Genomic DNA, 25,955 nt, shown 5'->3' on the forward strand with positions numbered 1-25,955 from the left:
CATGCATCTAACCCCTCTGTTTAGGGTATCCCAGCGACGTCACATCAGTGGATAAAATACAAAAACTCTACACAGGGTGGAGATGTTGTGGTATTCTGCTGTATGGGCACACGCCAGGGCATTGAAGGGAAGCTGCGCCATTCAGAGCAGATTATGCATTGTCACTTTTTATTGGCTATAAAATCTTTATTTTTTTGCAATTTAGACATAAAAATGCGACATTAGATGCAAATACTTCATTTTAGTGAGTCTTTAGCTTATTGATGAGATTTTATTAACTCTTGAAAGTATGGAGGAAAAGAAAATCGTGAATTCTGGTTTCCTTTCTTTTGGTATTTTCTTGGCTGTATGCTACATGGGGCTGACTGGCTGTATACTACAGGAGGCTGTGACCAATGCATTTCCCACACTCGGTTTATACTCAAGTTAATAGGTTTTCCCAGTTTTTTTGTGGTAAAATTAGGAGTCTCGGCTTATACCCGAGTATATACAGTAGTTGTAAATGTGTCAGTATAGATAACGGGAACAGCCATGTGTACAGATATGCCATGTTATATTGCTAATGGTTATTAGGGAGATGGAGCCAGTGCCCTCACAAGGGTTGGTGAACCTTGTGCTGTGATCCATGGGTTCCAAATACCTTCAAATAGGGGTAAGGTCGCCTCTATCCTTTCAAAACAACACCAGTAAATTGATTCTGTTCTTAAGCGGTGAGAACGATAGGACTGGTGACTTCCATTTTGCCGCTATATATAGTTTTTAATATATTTTTACAATTCTACTTTAGAAAAACTAATAGAGGAAAATCTCCTATTCAATCGCCATCTATTCAAAGGCATAACATTAATATTCTTTGTTTGACAGAGCTGGTTTAGGGCTTATTTTTTACATGTTGAGTTGTCCTTTTCAGTGGTACCATTTTGGTGCACATAACTTTTTTTTAGATCACTTTCTGGAACAATTTTGTGAAGAGATTTTATGAAAAATGTACATTTTTGGCAAGTTTTTCTGGTTTTGTTTTACAGCCATCACAGAGTGGGTCCAATAATGTTAATGATTTATTATACAGGTTATTACGGATGCGGCAATACCAAGTATGCAGGTTTTTTTTGGTGATTGTTGTTTTTTGTACTTTATTTGATGTGTATAGAGAATGTTGTTGTTTAGGGTGTAGTTTCGACTTTGATTTGAATTATTTTTATTAAAAAAACCTTTATGAAGTGTTTTAAACTTTTTTCTTTTACAGGTTGGCTTGAACAAGTGATGCTCTGATTCACGTAACACAGCGTAAGGCTACATTCACACTAACGTGTGCTACATCATGGTGGTCGCACGTCAACGCACGGGAGAGGAGGAAGGGAAGAACGCTGCTCACCCCTCTCCATAGAAATACATGGCACACGGCGCCGTAATACGCCCTATGTGTCCTATCTTTTCCCTGGGTACGGAACAGTGCTGCACGTGTGTGCCCATTGCCGGCCTATGGGAAATCTATATACAGCCCCCAACGGTAAATGTGTGAATGTAACCCAATACAGATGTCCTGCCAGAACCTGGCTTATGGAGAACATAAACACCATGGGGGGATCTGATCTAGTCTGGAAGCCCTTTACATGCCATGAGTGATCACGGCGTGTAGGGAACTAAAACCCGCATTTGGAGGAATCTCCGCTCAGGAGCTGGTGCCAGAAGCTTCACGTAATAGTACTGCATAATGTGAGAACGCACATCCCGCCATCCAGTACTATTACTTCAAATGTTGGGAAGGGGTTAAAGTGAGTATTCATCTTTTTGATGGAGCAAAAGTATAAAAAATAAAAAACACACAGGACATGCTCTATTTTGAAGAACAATGATTTCCATTTAAGTCTATTCACTAATTGATGCATTGGTGGCAGCCCTTGAGCTATTCACGCGAGTGGACCTCACAAACTGATGGTTGAAAGTACTTCTTACCACAATACGAGCTGAAGTGATCAGTGATAGAAGACCCCCGGCTTCATGGGCAGTGAAGTCTGGGTGTGCTACTCTGGCTTCACTTGCAGCAGAGCACCAGCACAGGGAGCTCTGGAGGGAAGGTGTGTAGCCCACATAGGAACCTCATACAGGGCGATTCAGCGATCCATAAGGACATGTGGGTAGTTTATTGCCCTGACAGGTTCCCTTTAAAAAGGAGTGTACTACATGTAATCCGGAAAGTGCTGTCGGTGGACCTAGAGCCGGATCCAAGGATCTGCTTGCTAGGATTAATCGAAAATGATAATATGGACGGGATTACTATGCTATGTATACAAAAATTATTATATATGGTACGCAAGTCCATAGCGGCTCGATGGATCCAGACTTCGGCACCCACGATACAGGAATTTATAAATAAGGTTAACAGTATAATTAGATTGGAGTGAGGGGTATATTTGAAAAGAAAATGCCCCAAAAAATTTGATAAACTGTGGGGAAGATGGTTGAATACGACTGTACTTCCTAATAGGGCCTTGATAGATTTACACAATAGCTCTCAATACCAATTGATGACTGTGGCTGTCTGAAGATATCTATGACTATTTCTTAAGGGAAAAATGACTATCATAGGTACTTGTCTGTGGGATGAAGAAATCCCTGCTCTCTGGGTATGACCTGGGTAGAGTGTTCAATTGGTCCTTAGACATAATTAATAAATGTGGTCTTTATCTGTCTGCCGTAGGGAAGGTGGGTGGGGGAGCGGGGAGTGGGTTGTTTCTTATTGTTTTGGTCCTTTGTGCAACAGTGTGTTGTAAAAAACAAAATTACAATAAAAATGTTTTGATCAAAAAAAAAAAAAAAAAAAGGAGTGTACAAAGAATAAAGGATGTGCATCCAAACTCTGTCTTTCTCCATGTGTCTACGCAGGTGTACATATGTGTGCGTCTCTCCAAGGAAAACACAGCACTACCACAGGCAGTAGTTGAATAAAATTGAATCCTTTTTATTCCAAATGCAGGATTCACTTTTTTTCAACTACTGTGGGAGTGCGTTTTTTTCCTTGGTATTTTTTTTACGTACCTACGGCCCGATTCTTATAAACTTGCACCCACCATTTTGGAATACATTTGGCTGGAGAGGCGGTGGGATGAGCGCAGCTCAACCCTCCCCTCTCCACAGCATGCATACTTATGGGAAAAGATAGGACATGCTCCATCTTTTTCACATAGTACAGTGACACGTGTGTGCTTACTGTACCACGGCCGGGCACCACAGGCGTCTATGGGGGACAGATATCAGCCCGCAGCACAGCCGTGTGCAAGGGTCCTTAGGTACAGTATTTTTCGGACTATAAGGCGCACCATCAATAAATGCCTGCTAAAACATCTAGGTTCATAGATAAGGCGCACCGGATTATAAGGATGAATGACCAGCAGGTGGCAGACTTAGGCACAGTTCAAGGCAGCTGTTGTCTGTGAGTACAGTTCATATATAAGGCGCACCTTTGATTTCTGAGGAAATCAAAGGATTTTTTGTTCGCCTTATAGTCCGAAAAATAAGGTAGTGTTCACATGTTGCCTTTCAGGTGCCTTTTTAAATGCAACTGAAAGACATAGGGGAGGGGCATGGCCTCATTTATTTTCCACTGAAATGAGCAAATGCAAAACAGCAGGGGCTCATTAAAGATCACACGTTCAGATGAAACGTATGTGATGGGGCTGTGCACCTCCATTATGTGGTTCAGTTTTTAAAACCACAGTTGAAAGGAGAAGTGTGAACACAGTCTTAATATCCAGGAGAAGATGGGAAAGGAGAGGACAATGTTACTGAAGACAAGCGCTTCTCTCACCCGCGGGAACCACTGTAGCTTTCTATACATAACTATGGGGTGAGCACCACTGACAAGCTGCTATATTTTATTACTTTTTACATAACACTTTCCATAGGACGAGCCATTAGTGGAGGCAGGAGCCGCGGTATGGGCGCCCTCCAGCACCTGTACGTGGGGCTCTCCGGGGCGCTATTACCTCATGTACCCGGAAATGCTCTGCACCCCTCCCGCCCCCGGTATCCCGCGTCCTGCTCATACCGCCTCCCTATCTCCGCCCCCGGAGGCTGGGTGTGTGTGTGACAAGAGAGCGGGCTTCTGTCTCCAGTCTCCAGCGCTGTCAGCCGGGGTACTAGCAGCCTCCAGTCGGCGACAGGTGTAACGCCCTTCAGTCGGGCGCTCACCCGCAGCCATTTTGAATTAGCACAGACAAAGAGACGAGACCCCCCTCCCCCTGGGCTCCCGAAGGCGCTCTCAGTCCCGTTTCTGTGCCTCTCAAACCCATCTCCGTACTCAGCTACGTCCTCCAGGGCCGCTGCCGTGTAGTGTGACCGAAGCCACCCCAGGAGGTCTGCTCCATTCCCTCCTGGAACACCAAATACCGCTCGCAGCCATTTGCCCACGATTTATATAGGGCGGCGGCGGCCAATGGGGGCGTTCGTTTGGTGTGACGTGTTTGGCCAGCCGCGCAGGCGCAGAGCGCCGCTGCCCTCCTGGAGTTGAGCGGCGGAGTAAAGATGGCGGCGGGTTCGGATCTGCTGGATGATTTCTTCAACACGGACGTGGACGAGAAAGTGGTCAGTGATCTGGTGGGCTCATTGGAGTCCCAGCTGGCAGCCGCAGCCCACCACCACCATCACCACCACCACCCACAGCAGCCGCATCCGGGGCCCCCCGAGGTCCGCAGCCAGGCCCTAGCCAACCATGTTGCCAGCCCTGGGGTAGGGGCAGCAGGCAGTACCGGGATCCAGCCAGAGACGAAGATAGGAATCTCCCCAGAGATGCCGAAGACGGGTGAGCCAGAGGAGCAGTGCGCTGGCGGGCTACGGGCCACCTGGACGTGCAGGGGCAGATGTGGGCACATAGGGGGTGACTAGGACATGCCTGCTGTCACATCTTGGGGGGAAAGTCATCCTGCGGGGCCCTGTGTGATCTGCTTGGCTGTTTTGGGCATCTGACTAGCATCAGGGTATCTCTGGATCACTTGGGGTCATCAGGTGATCGCAAAGTCACCTATGCAGTGATCTGGGGGTACTAGGAGGTCCTCCATAGCTGTGGATGCCAGAGATGCTCTTAGAAAGTTTAGGGGTACACAGCTGCAGCCACCACAGTATTGGTGCCAGGGGTTGTGTTCTATGACTTTCATGTGACTGGAGCAGCACAACTTTTTATTTCTTCTGATAACTGGTGATAGAAATGCCATGTGCCAAGCACTACCTTTGATTTGTTGGGATAAAGTCTCTTGCAGGTGTTGGCAGGATCATTAGGTTATCTATGTGGTTAAAGGCAATGCCAGTTTGTGGGTACCCGCCTCATGCCGGAACACAGCTTTAGTAGCAGCTGTAGGGTCTTTTTGGTCCTTGCTTGGTTATCTGTGTCAGATCTACTTGTGAAAGGGGTTAATACATTGATCCTTATGATGGAGATATTATACAAGTGCCACCAATGCTCTTTGTGAGTTTTTTTGTGTTCTTTGTGTCACTTTGTTTTTCTGTCTCATAGGAGCTACTGTACCTGGAGTTCAAGGAAGTGTCATTAACAGCCGACCACAGACTGCACCCCAGCAGCCGGACGGTGTCCAATCTGTGGGGTCTGAAGCCTCAGGACCACTGAGTCAGGCCAAAGCTGGGGTTCTTGGCACCATAACAACTTCTTTGCCCAACCACGGCTCAGGGAACGGCAAGACTGCAGCCCTGCAGACCATGAATGGGAGTAATGTGGTTATAAATTCTCATGGACCTGGTGGGCATGCAACTGCTTTTCAGGGGAATAGTAATCCTACACCTGGCATCAACCTGGTGAATAACGGCCCAGCTCCTGTCACCAAGGGTGGTGTAAATGCAGGGGCAAACACAGTGATTCAGACTTCGTATCTTGCAACAACTAATGTGTCTCCTTCTGTCATCTCCTCCTCGTCTACATCAACTGCTAGCGCAGCTACACAGCCCGCGGGTATGGCAGGTGTACCCACCACTGTAGCGCTGGTAAGACCTCTTGTGCATCAGGGAGTGCCAGCAACCCAGAATGGAAGCAATACTGTGATCAATTCCCCTTTGCCGACTCCTGGTGGGGTTCCTTTACAAATTAACAGCCAACCCAGTCCGGCTCCTAGCCAAGTGATCAAGTCGGAGTCCCCCAAAACTATTATTCAGACTCCTCAGCAGAGCCAGTCTAACCCTGGAAACATGGTTATTGGACAGACTATGCAAGCAGGGCATCCGGTCCCTGGAGGGGCAGCCCCTGCACCTGGCACTCCTGCAGCAATGGGCAAAGCGACAGTTAGTACTGTGCCTCAAAGCTTGCCAAGGACTCCTACAGCAGCACCAGCCGGTGGCATCAGGGCAACCATTGCACCTCCTATGTTGGCACCACGGGTGCCGCAGCCTCCAAACCCAACCAACATCCAAAACTTTCAGCTACCCCCAGGTAAGTGAGCTCTGTGTGCCTTGCAGAAGTTTCCCTTGTCCTAAGCTTTCTATCCCCTTGCAGTTGTTTTGATGCTTGTGATGCTGTGTCTGGGACCAATCACTCTGTCTGTTTGGCAGAGCGGCAGCGCATCCCTTTCTGTGCACGTTGGTATGGCAATCAGTGGGCATTAATGGGTGGTTTGTAAGTTACTCAGTGTCCTGGCCTCCTCTTACATTGCGGTATTCCCCCTTTTTCCTTATGCTGTGCCCTAGATTGACATGGATGTGTAGTGAGCGGAGCTAACCTTCCAAAGCGCACTTGTCTGTTTTACACCCTTATCCCTGGTTAACCCTTTCCTCCTGTGAATACCTGTTTTCTTGTGCTATTTATTGATAATGTCAGTGCTGTGTGATGCTGCTTTAGAATAGACTGATACAGCTATAGGGTTGCTGTGTTCTGTGTTGCACTGGCTCATTGTATTGTATAGGTGCAATATATTATAGACTGTAATATCATCTTGTTAGACTGTGTATCCAGTAGTGGCTTGTGAGGTTACAGAGCACTAGAGTTTTTCTGTATAGAAGTCTTATTCATAGGTCTGTATAGTGCGTAATCTTTGTGCACTATATAAATAATAATTATTTTTATTTTCTTGAAAAGTTAGTGTTCATCACAATTTTTCCGGACCTGAATGCTCTAGGGGACAGGTAGCATCTTTTGAGGTTTATTCCACGTTCCTTCTATGTGGATTTGCTATAGACCGTCCTGCGAGTGCTATACACAATCCTGTACTTAGTGTTTGTTATAATGTACCAGTGCAGGTAACTCCAGTTCTGTGCCAGGATTCCAGACTGTTGAGCTCACAGTGTGATGAACTTGGCACTGAGAAGTGTTCATCCAGGACAGGCCTTTAAACCTCTGCACATTCTCAAAAAAAAGTCTCAGTTCACTGACAGCAAGTAGAGAATTTGTAATTTAAGAGAAAGTACACCTACTGTATGTATGTGTGTGTATATTGTAAGCTTAGTAAGTATATCACCTGCCATATTCTGGGTATTCTGGGCAGAAAAAGTAGCTGTGACCTTTGGTGAGGGTTATTCGAATAGGCTTTATATAGATGTGCACAACCAGTGCTGTATGTTTGTGTGATTAAAAATTGGGTCCGCGACCTGTGACTTTTGGGGGTACAGCGACAGAATTGTATTAGGGAGAATGCATGTTATTGGTATCCACACTGATGAACGTATAATTTTCAGCAGGTCAGATTTCTCATGCAGATTTGCAGAAGGCCTCTCTTATGTCTCCGGCCGCGTTCACACATAGCGTTTGTATTGCGTGAAGGATCTGTTACTACTCGCACACATGGCAGTGTATCATTGGGGGGTAAACGTACACAGGAGTGGACGCTCTGCAGGTGTATAGTGTGCCCTGAAACCTGCAATAAAATTCATAGCAGATTTCATGTAGTACATTGAGGTCGACTCACAGGTAGGGATTTCTGTGTATTTTGAAACGCAATTCAAAACCATGCATTTACGTAAAAGCAATGTTATGTTAAAGTTCTGTTAAAGGGGTTTTCCCACAAACACAAGTTAGGCCTAACTTGCTGATCGGTGGGGGTCTTAGTGATGAGACCCCCGCAGATCACGAAAACGAGGGGTTGAATCCCACCTACCTCCGTCGGACCCCTCGTTGCTCTGTCAGACTAATGGAGGTGACGTCAGCTCCATAGAGATTAATGTAGTGGGCGGCCGTCTGCTCCATTACTCTGACAGAGCAACGAGAGGTCCAACGGAGGTACGTGGGACACCATTGGATCCCTTGTTTTCGTGATATGTGGGGGTCTCCTCACTGAGACTCCCACTGATCAACAAGTTAGTGCCATTGTGTTTGTGGGAAAATACCTTTAATATAATGCAATCAGGCCAGACTCCTCCCCGCAAACTTTGTATTGCGTTTCAAAAACGCAATGCAACCGCTACCTGTGTGCATGTGCAGAACATCCAATTGCATCTACCTGTAACACTTCTCTGCCATATAACGAAAAGTACTATGGCTGACAATTCGTGCCACATGAACTTCACAAGTGACACTTTTTTGTTCTGGAAATCTGAAGGGGGGAAAAAAGGACAAAGTTGTGCATTGTATCCAGTCTAGTAAACCTGTAAACAGTCTGGACTCGGACTGATGATGTTTATCAGACCTGATACAATGTAACAAGCTTTTAGAACATGTGAGAATTGTACTACTGGATGTAATTTCTCCCAGGCAGGGAGAAGATTTTTCTTGATCTTGATAATGTAGAGAAAGTATAGCTTATATTAAAAAAAAAAAAAAAAATTACCTTGAAATTAATTTTTCCACCCAAAATAAATTCTGCAGCTTTCAGGTAGATGGTTGTCTGATCCAGCGATAGCTTGAAGTGGTTTCTTTGCGCTGGTTATCAGCAGTGATGTTACGTCTGCTTATCATATGGCCTGCTTGCTTGTTAGTGCTATTCATGTGCATGGAGATGACCGACGGTACCAAAAACTGTCGCTTTACAGAAGTGATGCTAAGAATCTCATATTTCAGGTTGGTTGGTAGATCTGTTATCTATAGAACTGTAGATACAGATGGTTAAAGGAAATCTACCAACAAAATCCAGCATGATAAACTAGAGACACTAACTCCTAGATCCTCGCAGTCTGTGGTAATCTTCTTATATTTGTTATCCATTGCCTCCTTTCTTCTATAATCAACTTTTAAAATTATACTAATGGGTGGTTTTACCAGCGCTCCTCACAGGCTGTTAGACTTACCTGGCACTTACCACCTTCCTCTGTACTTAAAGTGCTCCTTGTACACTGTAGCATCCTGGGAATCTACAGCAGCGTAGGGGCTCTGATAATGCCAGCCAGAGCCCTACAGTCTTATGAGCATACATTTAAAAGATGATTTTAGAAGCAAGGAGGCCATGGATGACAAATATAAGAAGATTATCGCAGTCACTGTGCCTGAATCCGCGAGCGAGTGTCCCCGGTTTTGATGGTAGATTTTCTTCAAAGACATAGTTGGAAATGTGAGCTGGTTCTGTAGCTCTCGGAACCACAGGTTTGATGCTTTGTGAAGGATGAGATTATTTTCTTTAACCTGACATCAAAAGCATGCTTCTAGGTACTACAACATCGGAGATTGTGTCTCACTGCTCCCCTGCTCACTGCCCAAGCCTATAATACAGTGGTGACATGCACTCCCCAAGCCAACTCCTGCACAATTCTATTTTTTTTTATACCTAAGCGTGCCAGTGATGACTGACGGACCATGTGGCCATGTTACAGTCACACCCGCACATTACCACTGGAAGGTCTGTGCATTCACAGCCTCTCGTAGCATCTTTATCAGCAGCTGCAGACTCTCTATATACACCACTCCTAGGGGGGCAAACACAGAAGGTAGGGTCACATATCTCTGTACCTCTATAGATCTGTTATATTAGCAGGTGCCATTCTATATCATGAGCTTGTTGAACCTCCTACAACAAGGTCAATTTTTCTGACACACAATCCGGTTTTCTTATGCAGTTTCTGTAGCCAGAACCCAGAGTGGTCCGAAAAAGAGAAAAATCTTCTATTCTGTTTTGTTATGTCCGTGTGTGATTCACTTTCTTAAAAAACGTCATCTAGAACCTGACTGTGGAAACACAGCCTAAAGCTCCTTTAGTAAAAAGAAGATGGTAAAGCATGACTTTGTGTTGACTTTAAGAGCCAGTTAGATCACTGCTAGAGCCAGCTGGCCTAGGAGTAAAGAAATCTAAAAAAAACTTTATACTAGTGGCACGCTTCTAGGCACATTAGCTCCCTGCCTCCTAAAATGTGTCTTAACCTCAAATACATTGGGATGGATTTACTCTTGAAAGGCTTCATTACAAACAGGAAATTCCCAAGTTCTCCCATAATATTAAACACTTTTCTGTCCTTTGTGTAATGTGATTTCTTGAAATGTACCAGAATTATTAAAAAAAACTTTTTGGGTGCAAAAAAATGATAAAATTTGAGCCAGCCATGAGCAGGCTCAGGAGTAGAGAAAGATCTGTCACTCTGTGCATCACTCAGATTGGTGGCTTTTGTGACTGCCCCCTGGGAGTGCCAGTGTTCTCCATCCTGTGCTCCTCCAGCATAGCGGCTAGGAGTTGTAGGTTTTATACACATGGGGATGTTTCAGCAGCTTTTACTACCCTACTAAACTGGCACTCCCCTAAGGTAGGGTATGACATTTTCTTTCTAGATTTGCTTCCTCTATGAAAAATCTCACCCATTTACCTATAAAAACACATCCAAAGAAAATGTGCAGAAACCTGTCATTTTTTTACCAGACAAGAGCCTGGAGGGGTAGCAAGTCAATTTAGGCACCAGTATCTTGGGTTCTATAGCAGCCAGAACCATAGTTCTGGTATCAGATTTAAGTAGAGAATTTCATTTTTCAAACTCATTCAAACTTTTTTACTAAAAACTGTGCAAACTGTACTATATGGAGTTTGCCTGTGTATTATGCAGGGTGCACCGGATTCATGAACTGTGGTGTCCATTCTTCATGAATCTGGCGCTCTATGCACTGCCCCAACAGGGTGCACCTATAAAATGGGGCATGCGATTCACTTCTGTCAGACTTTGCATGTTAAATGTGGCGTAGCGTCCGATTGAGCACCAGAACTCCCATTTCAGTGCACCTAAAAGAATGTGCAAAGTCCGGCAGAAAATTGGTGCAAGGGCCTTAGTAAAGTAAACTCTGCCAAACTAATCATACTGTGCAATAGAATAAAGGTAACATGCTATCTATGATATACAGTGTATAAAACAGAATTACATTTTTATGTCATCAGAAATTAGACTAATAAACCACTACCAGTATGTTGACAAACTGCTAAACAGCTTCTAAATCATGTTTCCCTGATGGTCCAGCTTGGCGGCATTTTACAGAAAATCATCATTGAATTGAGACGTAAGTTGGAGGGAGGCGGAGAATTAAACACTGAAGTCTAGCTCTTGCTGCCACTAAACACCTCCCTGTGATTGACATCATGCGCTGGACTTCAGGAGATGTGATCAATGATGTCCCTGGATGTAGGACTTTCAATTACAGTGAAGGGGGCATTGTGAGGCAGGGAAAGCTTGACTTCAGTGTTAAACTCTCCGCCTCCTTGACTTCATAACGCCCATATATATCTCCCTTCAAAGTTGATTTTCTGGATGATGCCACCAAACCAGGCCATGAAAGAAACCTGATGTAGAAGATGCTGAACTCCTTGACAATATACTGGTAGTGGTTTATTAGGCCCTTTAAACTTATACAGCAGGGCAGGAGAGGAGTATTAGTACTACTGCAAAACCTCTGAGTTGCTAGTGTAGTGGAATCCTCAGGAAGTGACATATAAGAAACTGCACCCCTCAAGAAATGTATCTAGGGGTGCAGTAAGCATTTTGACCTCCCTTGTTTATATTCCAGAATGGAATGCTTAGATGTACAATGACATGTAAAATTGCTATTTTTCCAGAAATGTTTTATTTTAGTAGAGAATGTGTTGGGGCATCTTGATAGGGATTACCCATATAACAGTTTAAGGGGTGTGTGACAGTATCTCTAGTGCACTATCCGTCTGCAGCTCTGAGGTCTACATGACCACTCTACCCCTTGAGACAACGTTGTTTCTAAAATGGGGTAATTTGTTCTGTAACTTCTCGCCAGTGCAGGGTAAATTACCAAATTATTCCTCATGGGTAAGCTCACTTCTGGGCCCTGTAATAGTAGGGTGTTCCTAAAATGTTCCTAAAACACAACATTACAACTAGAAGGTTGACTATTCATATCATGACAAGCTTGAGCACAACATAGCCAACACTGAAAAATAGTACCATTGGCTTCACCATGACCTTTTGAGCGCAAATGTTCACCGTATCCATTGGTATATTCCTAAAGGGGTGTAGTTTTCAGTATGGTTAGTGTAGGGGGATTATTACTGCTCAATATATGTCAGAGCCTCCACAGTTGTCAGCTGAAGCTGTGTAATGCTTGTCCTATCCCATGAACTGCACTCATTGCACAGGACAGCAGTCCTGCATGCAAATATATAAGGGGGTGATTTGTGAGGAGTTCTGATTAAAAAGAACTTTTAAACCTAAACTTTCCAAAGATAAAGCAGCTGTATCATAAATGTGTATACCCAATTTAGGTGGTTAGACTGTCAGGTGCAAATTGCATTTTTTCACCAAAATATGCCATTAACATGAAGTGCAACATGTCAAGAAAACACGGCCTCAAAATCACTTGTGTACGTTAGCACGTTCAAACGGTCTAATCGTATCGAGACACATGGTGGATTTAAATAAAATGGCGCTGTGTCCTTCAGGGGTTAAAATAGTTTTTAACCCTTCTGAGAGAATATAGACCAGTTTTCCAATATATTTTTGGAGCGGGCTTTGCCTGTGAGGGGATTCGGTCCCATGCGTGTTGCCATATATAAGCATGGAGCAGGAGTATGTGTGAGTAAAGCCTTAGTCTGTTTATAAAGCTGTAAATGAGGTAATGCCTGCAAGATCTGACTTTTTTAATTGGTAAATAACAAGAATTGTAATAAATTCAGATGTGAGTAAATATAAACTGGACTCTGATAAACAATTGCTGCGTTTAGGTAAGGTCCGGCCTGAGCACATCTGACATGACTGTTTCCAGCCCTCTGTCCTATTCTGCATTCTCTTGCTGAAGTTTATGGGTGTAGGAGCCTGGAAGCCAACCCCCCCCCCCCCTGAATATTCCCCAAGAAAGTATTAACCCCTTCAGGACCAAGGTTTTTGTAGTTCCGTTTATCCCATCGTTCCCATATTCCACAAGGCAAATCTTTATTAGCTTAAAGACTTTATAAAAATATTTTTATGAGCCTTGGGTGCTCCGGTCTACGGAGACCCCAAAGCAGGTGATGATCCTGGAGACTTCCAGAGCTAATGATAATCAAAGCATAAAACTACTAATATAGGAGACCCCCAGAGCATAGAAAAAAAAATCCTCTTCTCCTCCCTGTGTGACACCGCAGCTTCTTCTCTGTTTTGTACCACACATTGCTTGTATGTGTCGCCATCTGGACCCCGAGCGGAGCTGCTCCTTGAAAGGTACAGGACCCGAGAGCAGTATAGTACAGCTGATAAGTACTTGCCACTCCTGGGTTCTCTTACTCCTGGGGGCCTCTTTACTCCATGTCCTTACACTAACACATAAAACCAGCATCAGGAGCAGTGAGGACTCCTATACACAGCTATACACTCAAAGCTTCCCGGCCTCCTGCACCAGTGAACATTTCCATCAGTTATGGAAGTGCTCATTGGACTGGCATCAGGGTTGCAGACTGCAACTCTTGGTTTGACAGGCTGCATGTGGTCTATTAGCGCAGCTTGTGCATCTTCTAGGATGTTTTTTGAGATGAATGTGCACTTCATTTTATATACATGCATGCATACATACATACATACATACATACATTCATTGACTTCAGTGCTAAACTCCCTGCATCCTAAAAGTCGATTTTTCTGGATGATGCCACCATGTTGGGCCGCTAAAGAAACCTGATTTGAAAGGTGTTAATGTGACGATTATGTATAAACCACCCAACATAAAAACAGGACCCCAACTGCACACGGCGAACAAGGTCTAAGGTCTTCTTTACTTTTTTTTGTAATGCTGCCATGTGAGGCGAGCGATTGTGATGTCATATGTTGTCTATAATATTATGGTGCCGTCCAACATCAACGGAATAATCACACTTCTAGTCATTGGGTCCTAAGTTTTTTATTCTGCAAAAACTCGAAGGCCCAGGTAACACCTGCGTCTGGGGTTTCTATCACGTGGGATTTAGCAGAGCGTAACAGAAACAAAAACGGTAGATGTAGAGCAGGTCTTCCTTTCCCATAGAGTTTAATGTACAGAATGTACCGTATTAAAAAAGGCCTAATGCCACCTGCTAGGGGAAGATTACACTGTGGCCATTCCATGTACCTTCATGCATCTCCTGCCATATAGAAGTAGATGGGAAATGGCACTATGAAGCCTCGGGTGGCTTCTGTATTATAAAGATATTTCCCCCCTCAAAACATTGCCTTTAGGCCAGTGGCGGCGAACCTTTTAGCGACCAAGTGCCCAAATTGCAACCCAAAGCCCCCCTTATTTATCCCAAGGTGCCAACCAAAAATGAAAAAGTAACTTATTGTTGCACTGTACATGGAGAATTGTGGGGCCCGCAGGAGGCCCTCCAAAGATAATTTGGCCCTCTCCACACATTCTCCGTCTTCCTACAGTCACAAGCAGCCAAGTAAGTATCACTTTAAAATATCACTGAAAGCAGCATATTTTAAGTTGCTTGGAACTGCAAGAAGATTCTTTAAGTACTGCCTGATGTGCTGGGGTGGTGGCCTGGGTGCCCACAGAAAGGGCTCTGAGTGCCGCCTCTGGCACCCGTGCCATAGGTTCGCCATCACTGCCTTAGGCGAAAGGTCCTGTAGCATCATACAATGTGCAAAACATTGTTATGTTTTGTATTGTGATTAAAGGTTGTTCCATAATACAAGATTGAGATGCAGAATTAAAATCCACAATGTACTGAAAAGTCATGACCTGGAGCAGATGAGGATAAGGCATCATAGGTGAATTAGTGCTCCTCCTCATCCCAGTATGACCTGTTATAGTCAGCCTGGCTGTGAACTACAGGGAAATTGTGCCAATCCTCAAGTAGTCATGAAGCACCCAAAGATAGATGAAGAGGAGAAAAGGTCATTTGTTAGAAGCTGTGAAATAAAGCTGCCACTTCATGTGCTCACCGTGCTGTATACTGACGACCAATAATAAATGAGTATTCTGCTGTGGACTATGTGTATCTTGTTATAAATTGCTACCATACTTGACCCTTCGTGGATTGAGAAGTAGAACGACCATTTTCAATAAAGATTTGTGAAATATGCAGCACCACCATTGACTTTTTAGCTAGCTTTCTGAAGAAACCTAGATTTGGCCAGCACATCCACATGTAATAACTACAAGGATGTGCTGGTGTACACAATTTCAGTTGCCCCTAGACACGACCTTGTAACTTCTGACTGTAGGGTTGGCAGCCATCTTACCTGAGGCTTCATGGACCTCGTCTCTCTGTCTCTGGTCCCTGCAGTCCCGGACGGCGCTCACTGATGCCCACTGAGACACTGAATCTGAGTTCCTGAGGGCAGAAACATGAGAACTACAAGCTACAGACAGACAAAAGTTTATGAGGGGAGGAAGACACAGTAGATCTAGTGTGTTATGGAATAGCAGATATGTAGAGAAACTGTGTCATTGTGTGATCTCATGATCTCTGATCTGTCCATGTCAGATATTAGTATAATGGTCAAAAGGTAAATGAAAGTGTATATAAACCTGTACCCTGATAATCTAAGTACATTGTCAGCTCACAGAACCAGATGGATCATAATGGGGCACGTTTACTAAGGGTTGCACGGTGCACTTTTATTGGAGCATCCACGTTCTTCATGGGTAAAATGGGTTGCACAGGTACTTAAGAAATGTTTGCACTGGGATTGTGGCGTACACGACCCTTTTGTAGCTCAGATGCGCTGGCTTCCATGCGACACAAATTAGGGGGCATGCTGTCAAATGGTCTGACTGATTCGGACTGAGCGCTGTATTTAACTTTCAAATTCTGTTGCACGCTCTATGCTAAAGGTGCACAACAAAAAAGATGAACTATGTCGGACCAGCGCGGGGAAGTGACAGATTCATGATTATTGACGCACAATCTTGGTGAATCTCCGCACCCAGCATTATAGACGGACAATGAATTTTAGTGAACTCGGGTGACCTTGTAAATAAATGTGCCCCAATGTGTCTGCTTAGAGAAGCCCTGCCCACACTCTGAAATTAAAACAGCAATAAAACTGAGCGAATTGCGAAATTAAGGGTTAAAAATTATCTTTATTGTGTTCACATCACTAGGGGGTTGAGATTTTTCTTTCATGGGAAAACCCCTTTAAGAACACCTGACTTGCGTAGTTAGACCTCTGGATGCTGGTAATTTACTGTACATTAGCTTTAGGCTGCAACGTTTATCAAAGGTGTCTGCAACTTAAGCTTTAAATACTCTCTGCACTGCAGCTCCATTGGCCGTAGTAATGGATAGCAGGGACCAATCACTCACTGAGTTCAGTTTTTGGCTTTAGTGGTCATGTGATTGAGCTTTAACACGTGATTGGCATTTGTTGCATGCCATAAATATCAGCATAGTGCCAGTGGTGGGACAACCACTCTTACCTGTGACAGGGTCACTTAATAAAACCCACCCGCCCCCAAAAATATGAGTATCCTGGAATGGGGGTAATTTAAAGGGGTTGTCCGAGACTGATTAAAAAAATAAAAGGTGGCCGGGAGGGGGCTGCTTAAAAGAATAAAGATGTACTTGCCTTCCGGTGCCCTCCGAGTGCCCGCGCTGTCGCTCCGCTCCGATTGCCATGTAAACAAACATGGCCGCGGGAGCAGTGCTGGATTCAGCTTCCGGCCGGACCTGACAACCTTCTGTCACGCGTACACAATGCTGTGAAAAGGGACGCGTGGGTGTGGCTGACCACGGCCAACCCCTTTAAGTTATCCTTGAATCAGTGTGTATGTAGTGACCTTGTGTAATGTGATGGCCACATACAAATAAGGAGCAGATGCGCCGGTGGTGAGACATGGAAACCTCAAGGTGAATCGGGAACACAGACAGTATACCACAGGCTACCGCTTTCCCTATTTTGCATGGAAATAGATCTGTATTGGATTTTTATGAAAAACTTTGAAATCTCACCCTGTGCACTGTTTACCCGGTATCATATTGCTAAATCTTTCCATACAACTTGAAGGGTCCAGCACCAGGTGTACCTGATACTTTATCATGCTATGATTATTCATGATTTGCAACTTTTTGACACTGTAGTGGACAGGTTATGGCTGAAATCTACACCATGTTGGAACCTTTTAGTAAGTCGGGCGTGTTGTGCATTTGGACTACATTGGCCCCTTTTAGCAAACGGGTTTCACATGTAAAATCGTAGATGGCTGACCTAAGGTTTTATCCACATCCAAGTGCCCTTTTCTTTTGGTGTATTGTGGGTTTAACCTAGGGATATCAGGTTGGGGAGGGGGATACCTGATGCCCCTGTCGTCAACTGCTCAAATCGTTGGTGGCGAGAACCACTTCTGCTCACAGGCCAATGAGATTATAGCCATCCTCCAGATGGCCTGTGCTCCATCACTGCGGTACCAAGGACATACATTGGCATTTTGTCTTCATGACTGTAGGTTCAAGCCTCCATTCTCAAGTTGTAGGTTACACTCTGGGTGCTACAGAAAGCATAATGTTGATCACCTATCCGCTCCTCGGCAGGCAAAGCTGCAGTAAAGATGGCTACCCTTGTGTCCTGCTCCCTCTGCTTGGTGACAGAATGACAGCACACTTGGTGGGAATATGGCATGCTCGACGCGGGGAGCTTGGCTGAGGATTCAGCTTGTCATGGTGATGTGTAGTGTTGATTCTGTAATAATGTGTAGGGGAGTGCATATAGTGTTTTTTAATGTTTGTCTGATTTTTACGAATTTTTTTCACCAATTTTTCTTTTGTTACATTGCTATTTGCTTCATTTAATATATTATTTTGCATAGAGCTTAGTGAGTCCGATCCAAACTTCTTATGTCCATGACCATGAGGCTGCTGTAAAGCATATCCCTAAATGTTGTTACTAGAGCTCAGGCAAGATGGCAGCCTCCATAATCATGGACAGTGATAAGTATAAGAGAATTGGGAACACATTCCTCTAAAGTTGCCATTATAAGTCCGCATTGGTTGTAGGTAGGTAGGTATTGTAGGCTGCAGCATGTTTAACTCTTTCTTTGCATTGAATTGTTATCATTGTTTCTACATGGCTGCTTTCTTTATCTCGGCTGCAACACGGGTACAAGGTACCCCCATTCTCGAGATCTGTGTGGGTCCCTTCACTGAGACACTGTGGATAGGGCCTAACTAGCTATGACTGGAGATGTCCTTTAACACATTATGACAAACCTAATGTGTTATAATGCTGGATGTATGATGGGCTTGTGGGATAAGCCCTCTTCATAGATGGTGGGTGTTGACTGTCCCAATTGGATCGTCTCTCTCCGTGACATCATCAGTTCGCAATGATCTGTTCCCAGGGCAGCGTGGTGTCTGTATGCCACTCGATGACCAGTCTTTGGACAGGAGGCACAGGATGCAAAAAAAACTAAAAAAAAATAAAATTGCACCCCTTTACTTAGAACTGATATAAAAATGAACAAATAATAATCAACTGCTTCGCAAAAGTCCTGTTCTATCAAAACATAGAAGTAGTTAATCCCGGTGGTGAACCATGTCACAGAAAATGGCACCAAATTTCCGAAACGCTACTTTTTTGCCATTCTAGAACACATGAAAAATGTAGTCAAAAATGATGAAAAGGTCGTACAGTCCCCAAAATGGTAGCAATGAAAATGACGCCTCACACAACTCTATACACCAAAGTATGAAAAAAAATAATTGGTGTCAGAATAGGGCAAAATGAAGACATTTCCTTTTGGACAAAAGGTTTAAACTTTTTATATAAAAAAAAACTATATTTGGTTATACCTACCCGAGGAATAACTTCGGGGTGTAATTTGGAGTGCACGAGATATGAAATGTCATTACTAGGAAGTAAAGTAAAGCTCTGTAAACTGAAAATGGAATGAAATAAACTGTTGTGAAAAATGGAAACTCAAAAAAAAACAAGGGCTTAAGGCTGGCACAAAACACGTAGCGCTTTGTCTGTGCTTGCAAACGCAGACAAAGTCGCAGGAGTTTCCATAGAAACGCAGATGCGATCGGGCCGAGGCCCGCCCAGGTGGGCGCGACTTTGTCTGCGTTTGCAAGCCAGCCTAAGGTCTAACTCTTTTGGTTCTCAGTTGTTACTCCACCACCAACAAACCGTTTGTGTATAAATTCGGAAGTAAAATTTTATGTACACAAGCTTTAAGGGAACCTGTCAGGTCGATCTGGGACCCTAAACTGCTTACAGGTCCACATGATCTTGTGGGTTAGGCTCCCCAATTGACCTGTATGGGAGCTTTGCATTTCCTCAATTAAAAAAACCACAAAACAAAATGCAGATTTATGAGGCACATCTTTGGCTCTGCAGCAAGTGTAGCTGGGATACTATCCTGGCTTCATTGCTCATGTGTTGTACCTACAGCGCTTATGTAGTGAAGTCAGGGTGTACTACATCTGCTTCACTGGCCTTCATACTGAGCTCCTGGCACCTCCGCATTTCAGCAAGTACAAATGTCTCTTTTCTTTTTTACTTTTTATGTGAACACGTAGGGTGATTCAGGACAATAATGATCTCTTGGTCAGGTTCCCTTTTTAAGACCCCACAAGAGCAGTAGTGCAAGAAAGGTGGTGTCCCATTTTTTTCCTTGGCCACCATTGTATTCTTACGAGAAAAGCGGGATGCTTTATATGTCTTTTCTTGGAAATCCATCCATTCAGCAAGTTATGCTACATGATCCCCACAGGATAGATGTAATAAGATGTTATGGTTACCTTTGACTATACAAGACTGCACTGTTCATCCTAGACTAATCTCCTGATTTTCTTTTCTTTTTTGCTTTCTCTGGGATACACACATTTGCCACTTACCCCCAGCTACCAACTAATTGTGTATTATATGTGGTTAGAATTCGGCTTGCGTGTTTCATGATAAGGAGACACAACTACTTGAGGACTGGCCTGGAGACATGCTGTTACTCTAGAAGACTAGCTATAAGCCTTGGGGCTTGGTGGACATTGTCTGTAAGAAGGCTGTGAGGAGATGCCCCCAGGGCTAGCCTGCCTTCGTGTACAACCATGTCTGGGGGTGGGTCTGACTGAGTAGTAAACAGTGGAGTAAGCAGCCGAGCCTGGACGGATGAATGTGGCGACACACAGTGAATGTCCTCGGCTCAACCCTGTAGAGCGGGCAAATATAGCATTCTCCAGGACTCTGACAGGATCAGATCATTACTCGGCATCTCTCTATACAGAACACAGAGCGGCTCTGGCAGCGTATACTATGACTGTAGTAATGATATGGACCTGCTGTAGCTATATTACACTCATGGATGGGAATACAGTATTCCGGTTGAGTGGTGTCAGGGCGAGCGGAGATTGAGGGTGAATGAACTTCCTATTTGGAAAATCTCCACCTGCAGTTTGTTAGCTCTCTCCTTGCTTTTGTGGTTTTCTCTCACCATCCTGTGGCCTTCTGTGTGTGATGGAGCATTTGGTTTGTGTGATGCTATGTGTAGTTAGTCTCCTGTGACGTATGGGCCTCATTTGCCCTGTGGAGTAATATGTTGGCCTCCTTAGGCCAGTGGTAATAACGTATACCACAATAAGTATTTACATTTCTAACATCAAACTATATTCCAGCTACATATGTGGCTGCAGGCACTGTAATATCAGAGGTAGGTGGTATGACTGATGGGTAATATTCTTCATAGCCCCCACAAATCTTTTCAAGTAAAACTACAATTCTGAGGGAGAAAGTGGTCCCATAGAAGTAAATTAGGTGGTGGTCATGAATACACATTACAGTTGGATCCCCATGGATAAAACTCTTGCTTAGGCGGTGGTGTCCTTTGTGAGTAAACCCCTCTCCAGGCCATCACCTGCTGCCCCGGTGTCCAGACTATAAAGCCGTCACATATCTCTGTGATGACTGTAAAGCTGCTACATTTTTGTTCTGCTCTCCTTTATTATTTAGTTTTATATAAATGCCTCACAGAAATAAATCCTAGAAAGACCGGATAGTAGATGCTTCATGAATGTCAGTAGCTGTGATGAATGTTGTGGCAGCGTTCACGTGCAGCATTTTTCCTATTTACAATCCTTTGGTTTGCCTTGTAGCTGCCGCCCTCCATGGAGACGTTTATCCTGCGATCAGAGTCTCTCCAGGCACAAACTGTGATGTGTATTTCTAATGTGTAATGAAATGTATATTTTACAGATTCTATGTATATTTATACATATCTTACTCCATGTAACATTGTGGTAACTTTTCCTTTCAGGGATGGTCCTTGTTCGGAGTGAGAATGGTCAGTTGTTGATGATCCCCCAGCAGGCTCTGGCTCAGATGCAGGCTCAGGTTCAAGCACAGGCCCAGTCACAAGCCCAAAATGCAATGGCCCCTCGTCCTGCGACTCCTACCAGTGCCCCGCCAGTGCAGATCTCTACGGTGCAGGTATGTTCTATAGCACATGGCTGTGCAGGGGAGTAATATCTTGGCACAAGTTAATGTAAAATGTGTCAGTAATGCTTTGGAAATGTCATCTGGTAACTTGTGCAGTAATGTATTAATGTTTGTGAAAAGCTGAGTGATTGAAGACATTTTGGTTGTCACTTAGTTTTTCGAGAAATCTATCATTAAAGTGGTTTTGCCTCAGGATAGGGCCTAACTTGCCAATGGGTGGGGTCTCAGTGATAAGGCCCCCACACATCACGAAAACGAGGGGTCCTGCGTAACTCAGTCAGACCCCGTGTTGCTCTAGTTGAGTAATGAAGCAGATGACCGCACATGACACTTCTGCTCCATACATCTCAATGGAGCCAACGGAAATTGCTGTGCGCTGCGCTCTATGATCTCCGTTCACTCCATTGAAAAAGGGAAAACCCCTTAAAAGGAAATCTACAATCAGAATCAAGTGTGATAAACTAGGGGCACTTACTCACAGATCCAGGCACGTTGTACCTTAAAATACTGCTAATGAGCCCGAGGGGATCTGGATTGAGTTTCCAGAGGCCCTAAGTGATGTCTTTTCACCGAATGTTACAATGATCAGAGCAGGTCTCCCCTCCACCTGCACTTCCTGCTTCTGCTACATTACACAGGCAGCGGGAGAGAGCAGGAGGAGGGTGATGTCAAGTTCTGCTCATTGTAACAACCTGTGAATATACAGCATTGAGGGACTCTGGAAACCCCCTCCTGAGCCATTCAGTTTTATCAAAATTTTAAAAGTTTGTTTTAGAAGGAAAGAAGCCATGGATAACAAATATAAGAAGATTCTTACGGAAAGTGTCCCTGGTTTATTATGATAGGTTCTCTTTAAAGGAGATCTATCACCAGGTTTTACCTACCTAAACTAACAGCCTCCTCAGGTAGATTATGAAATGTCCTAGAATTCCCTCTTTTATGTGAAATCTCACACTTTTTTCTATTGCCTTACAATAAACTTATGTCGCTGGTCGTCTAAAAGGGACATTATGGTCCTCTCTTATGTAATCAGTATGTGATCTATATTTGGCATCCCCACTAATTGGGTAATAGCGGTATCTGGGAGAAACACAAGGTACAAAGTAAACTGCTCCATAAAAATACGAGGTCACTGCATTCGTGGCTAGTAGGGGCTAATTCATATATTGACTTCCGGGGGTATTTTCTTTGGAGCAGAAGGACAGATTTTATAATAATAAATTATAGTGCATTATTAAATTTACACTTTGACATTTTATTGTTTTGACATTTTATTGTATTGGGTCTACAGCTCCTAGTAAATTCTACATAGTATGGATCTTGTTTTAGCCTGATGTGGCCCTCACAATCTAATCTTATACATATATTTTGTCTCCTTCCTGTTACTTTATAACTGTTTTATGACAATTACATCTTTGATCATGTCCTGACAACTCCTGCTGTCATTTTTCCTCTGGCACCAGCAGGAGGCCAGTGTTGTTCATCATCATAAAGTATTAGGGTACATTGACACAATGCATGTAGTAGGAAAGCCCCAAGCATATACACTGATCACATCCATAGTTGTATACTGACAGAGGTATGGTTTACCATACTGTAAAAAATGCAGAATGGAAAGACGCAAAAACGTCTGGCTCCTGCAGAGCGACGTGTACGATCAGTGGAGGCCTTCCTCGGATGAGCAAACACTCAGGGAGGTCCTTGTCCATATAAGGATGGAGACAACTCTGGTGGAAACATCTTATTTGCAACACATCCTAACCTCCTGTGCGAAGGTTACGTAAAAAACTTATCCAGGTGTGTCCTTACAACGGAGGCTGACAAAACATGATATGACCCTAGCAATATCTGAACATACCATAAAACATCACTCTTTGGGTATCTTCTTAGCATATGAAAGTAAAGATTTCTAATGACTGTCCTCTTACTGTGGTCTCATTTCACTTTACTCACTTGTAGTCTCCTGGGGCACCACTGCTGGCAAGGCAGGTAACGCCAACCACCATCATAAAGCAAGTGTCTCAGACACCAACTACCGTGCAGCCCACCACTACACTACAGCGGCCTCCGGTTGTACAGGTAAGTAGTCTTCACCATTGTTCTAACGATTCACCATTCCATGGAAGTGCATATGGGTCATGCTTGCTCATTCATGTGTTTGCATATTCTGGGCATATCGTGGTACAGCATTATGATGTCATTTACATTTGCAATGCTGGAGATATTGCTGATCTTATTCCAAAACTTTACCTGGGAGGTCTTAACGTCAGTGCTGGTTATACAGATATAGTGTTTCCTGTTTTTCTAAACCAAAGTCTAAGTGAATTCAACAGGAAGATGTTTTTGTCCACTTCTTGTTTTGGCGTTCACAACCTAGACCCTTTGCAAACAGATGTGCTCGGTCCGTGGAAACGGGACCATGTGTTGGTCAGATCCCATGGACTGAACACAGTACAGCGGACGGGAGTCGCAGTTACAGTATCTACAGCGCTGCTGTAGGCAGGGACTGTATGATTCAATTACTCCTATCCACAGCACTGCTCGGTCCTTGGGATACGAGCATACAGATCAGTTTCCATGTGCTGAGCACGTTTGTGTTCATAGGGCCTCATGCTGTATGTGCTTACACATTCTTAGACTTAAATTGTAAGTAAACTTTTGACCAAGTTTTATAAATGAGTACTGCAGATGATATTCATAAACTTTGTAATATACTTTTATTAAAGAAATGTGTTCCACATACTTTTTTTCCCCAGTTGTGTTAATCAGCTTTCTGTCCTGCTCTCCATTGGCAGCTGAGAGATAAAAGAACCTGATAAAGTGTCTTATGACTTAACTACTCAGACAGTCTCTGGATAGTGCAGTCACCTTAGAGCGACTAATTATCAAGTGAAATATTCTCTAGGCAAGGAAACTGCTAATTATTAGCCTTCTTTTTTGTCTGAAATAGATGGACTCCACATACATTGCTCACTGCAGGAGAAAGAGCAGAAAAAAGACAGAAAAGCTGCTTTACTTAATTGTGATTTCCCACGAAACAAGTTGGGCACTACCCCTAGGATAGGGCCTTACTTGCTGATAGGTGGGGGCAATCTCCGTTAGCTCCAAAGAGATGAAGGGGGCAGTCTGGACATGCGCGGCCGCCTGCTTCACTCATCTCAGAGAACGTCAAGGGGAATGAAGGGGGTTCATCGGACCTACCGTTCTTGTGATCTGTGGGAGTCTCATCACTGAGACACCTGCTAATCAGCAAGTTGACCCTATCCTGTGGATAGCGCCTAGCTTGTTTAATGGGAAAACCCCTTTAATGATATATATTACAAAGTTAATGGAGCAAAAAATGTTCAAAGGTTTATTTACTTAACTTAAACTTTCTGTAGACTAGTCACACATATTGCTTCTTTCCCCATGGATATACTTTCCAGCAGTGCTTTGTGGGAACACAAAATCTCTTGTGCAAAAATGAAAACCTCAAACAATTAAATTCTTAAAGCAATGAATTTATAAAGCATTTTCTTGGTATCAAATATTACCTGGCTACTGCTATGAGGTGCAGTGTTTGATCAGCAGTTTTCTGGAATTGCACAGGAACACATGAATGTATCTGAGACACAGAAAAGGTATTGTAGCTTGTGCAAATGGGCTGATCATTCCCCAACATTGGCCTCTTATTGTGTGGATTTGCCATCAATATTTGTCTTCCTAAGTGAACCTCAGAATTGCGTATTCTTAAATGACATCACAATCCTGTTTGCCATATTTGGAGCTGTTCATATCTATTGCTCATTTTCCCCTGACTTTTTGTGCAACAACCACCTTCTAGCATGGATTGCTCTGCATGATCATCCAGTGACATCAATCATTCCAAATTACATGTGTAGGGGTTTTGTTGTGTTGTATGTCTGCCACCTAGTGGTCTCCATGTGCCAATGTCTACTTTGCAGAATTCACCGAGTTAATTTATTTATTTTATATATTGCTGGTAGCTGCCATAATAATGGAGATCACTGAGCTGCATATAGTGGAAGGTCTACAGGAAGGTGTGGATTACATTGTAAAGCAGCTCTATAATCTTATGTACAGAGATACCATGTAGTAGAGGGAGAGCAGACATTAGGAGCACAGATATGTATAACAGAGCTGATGCAGTAGTTTCACGCCATTGTGTCTTGCATTAGCACTTTGTAACTGTTTTCTATGTGTGACCGGCTGAA

General features: G+C 43.8%; 1 protein-coding gene across 2 annotated transcripts in view; it reads left to right on the forward strand.

The window, feature by feature from the left end:
* Positions 1-4,055: 4,055 nt before the first annotated feature.
* Positions 4,056-25,955, forward strand: part of TAF4 (TATA-box binding protein associated factor 4) — a 35,485-nt gene continuing 13,585 nt past the window's right edge. Inside the window, exons 1-4 of one of the 2 annotated variants that reach the window (XM_072110986.1) lie at positions 4,056-4,801; positions 5,510-6,433; positions 21,560-21,732; positions 23,701-23,820. In XM_072110986.1, coding sequence (XP_071967087.1) covers positions 4,525-4,801; positions 5,510-6,433; positions 21,560-21,732; positions 23,701-23,820 — 1,494 coding nt within the window. In that variant the 5' untranslated portion in view covers positions 4,056-4,524. The remainder of the gene's footprint in view (positions 4,802-5,509; positions 6,434-21,559; positions 21,733-23,700; positions 23,821-25,955) is intronic. The other variant, XM_072110987.1, reaches the window with a different exon arrangement.

This window comes from Engystomops pustulosus, chromosome 6 (assembly GCF_040894005.1).
Source record: "Engystomops pustulosus chromosome 6, aEngPut4.maternal, whole genome shotgun sequence".
Classification (NCBI taxonomy): Eukaryota; Metazoa; Chordata; class Amphibia; order Anura; family Leptodactylidae; genus Engystomops; species Engystomops pustulosus.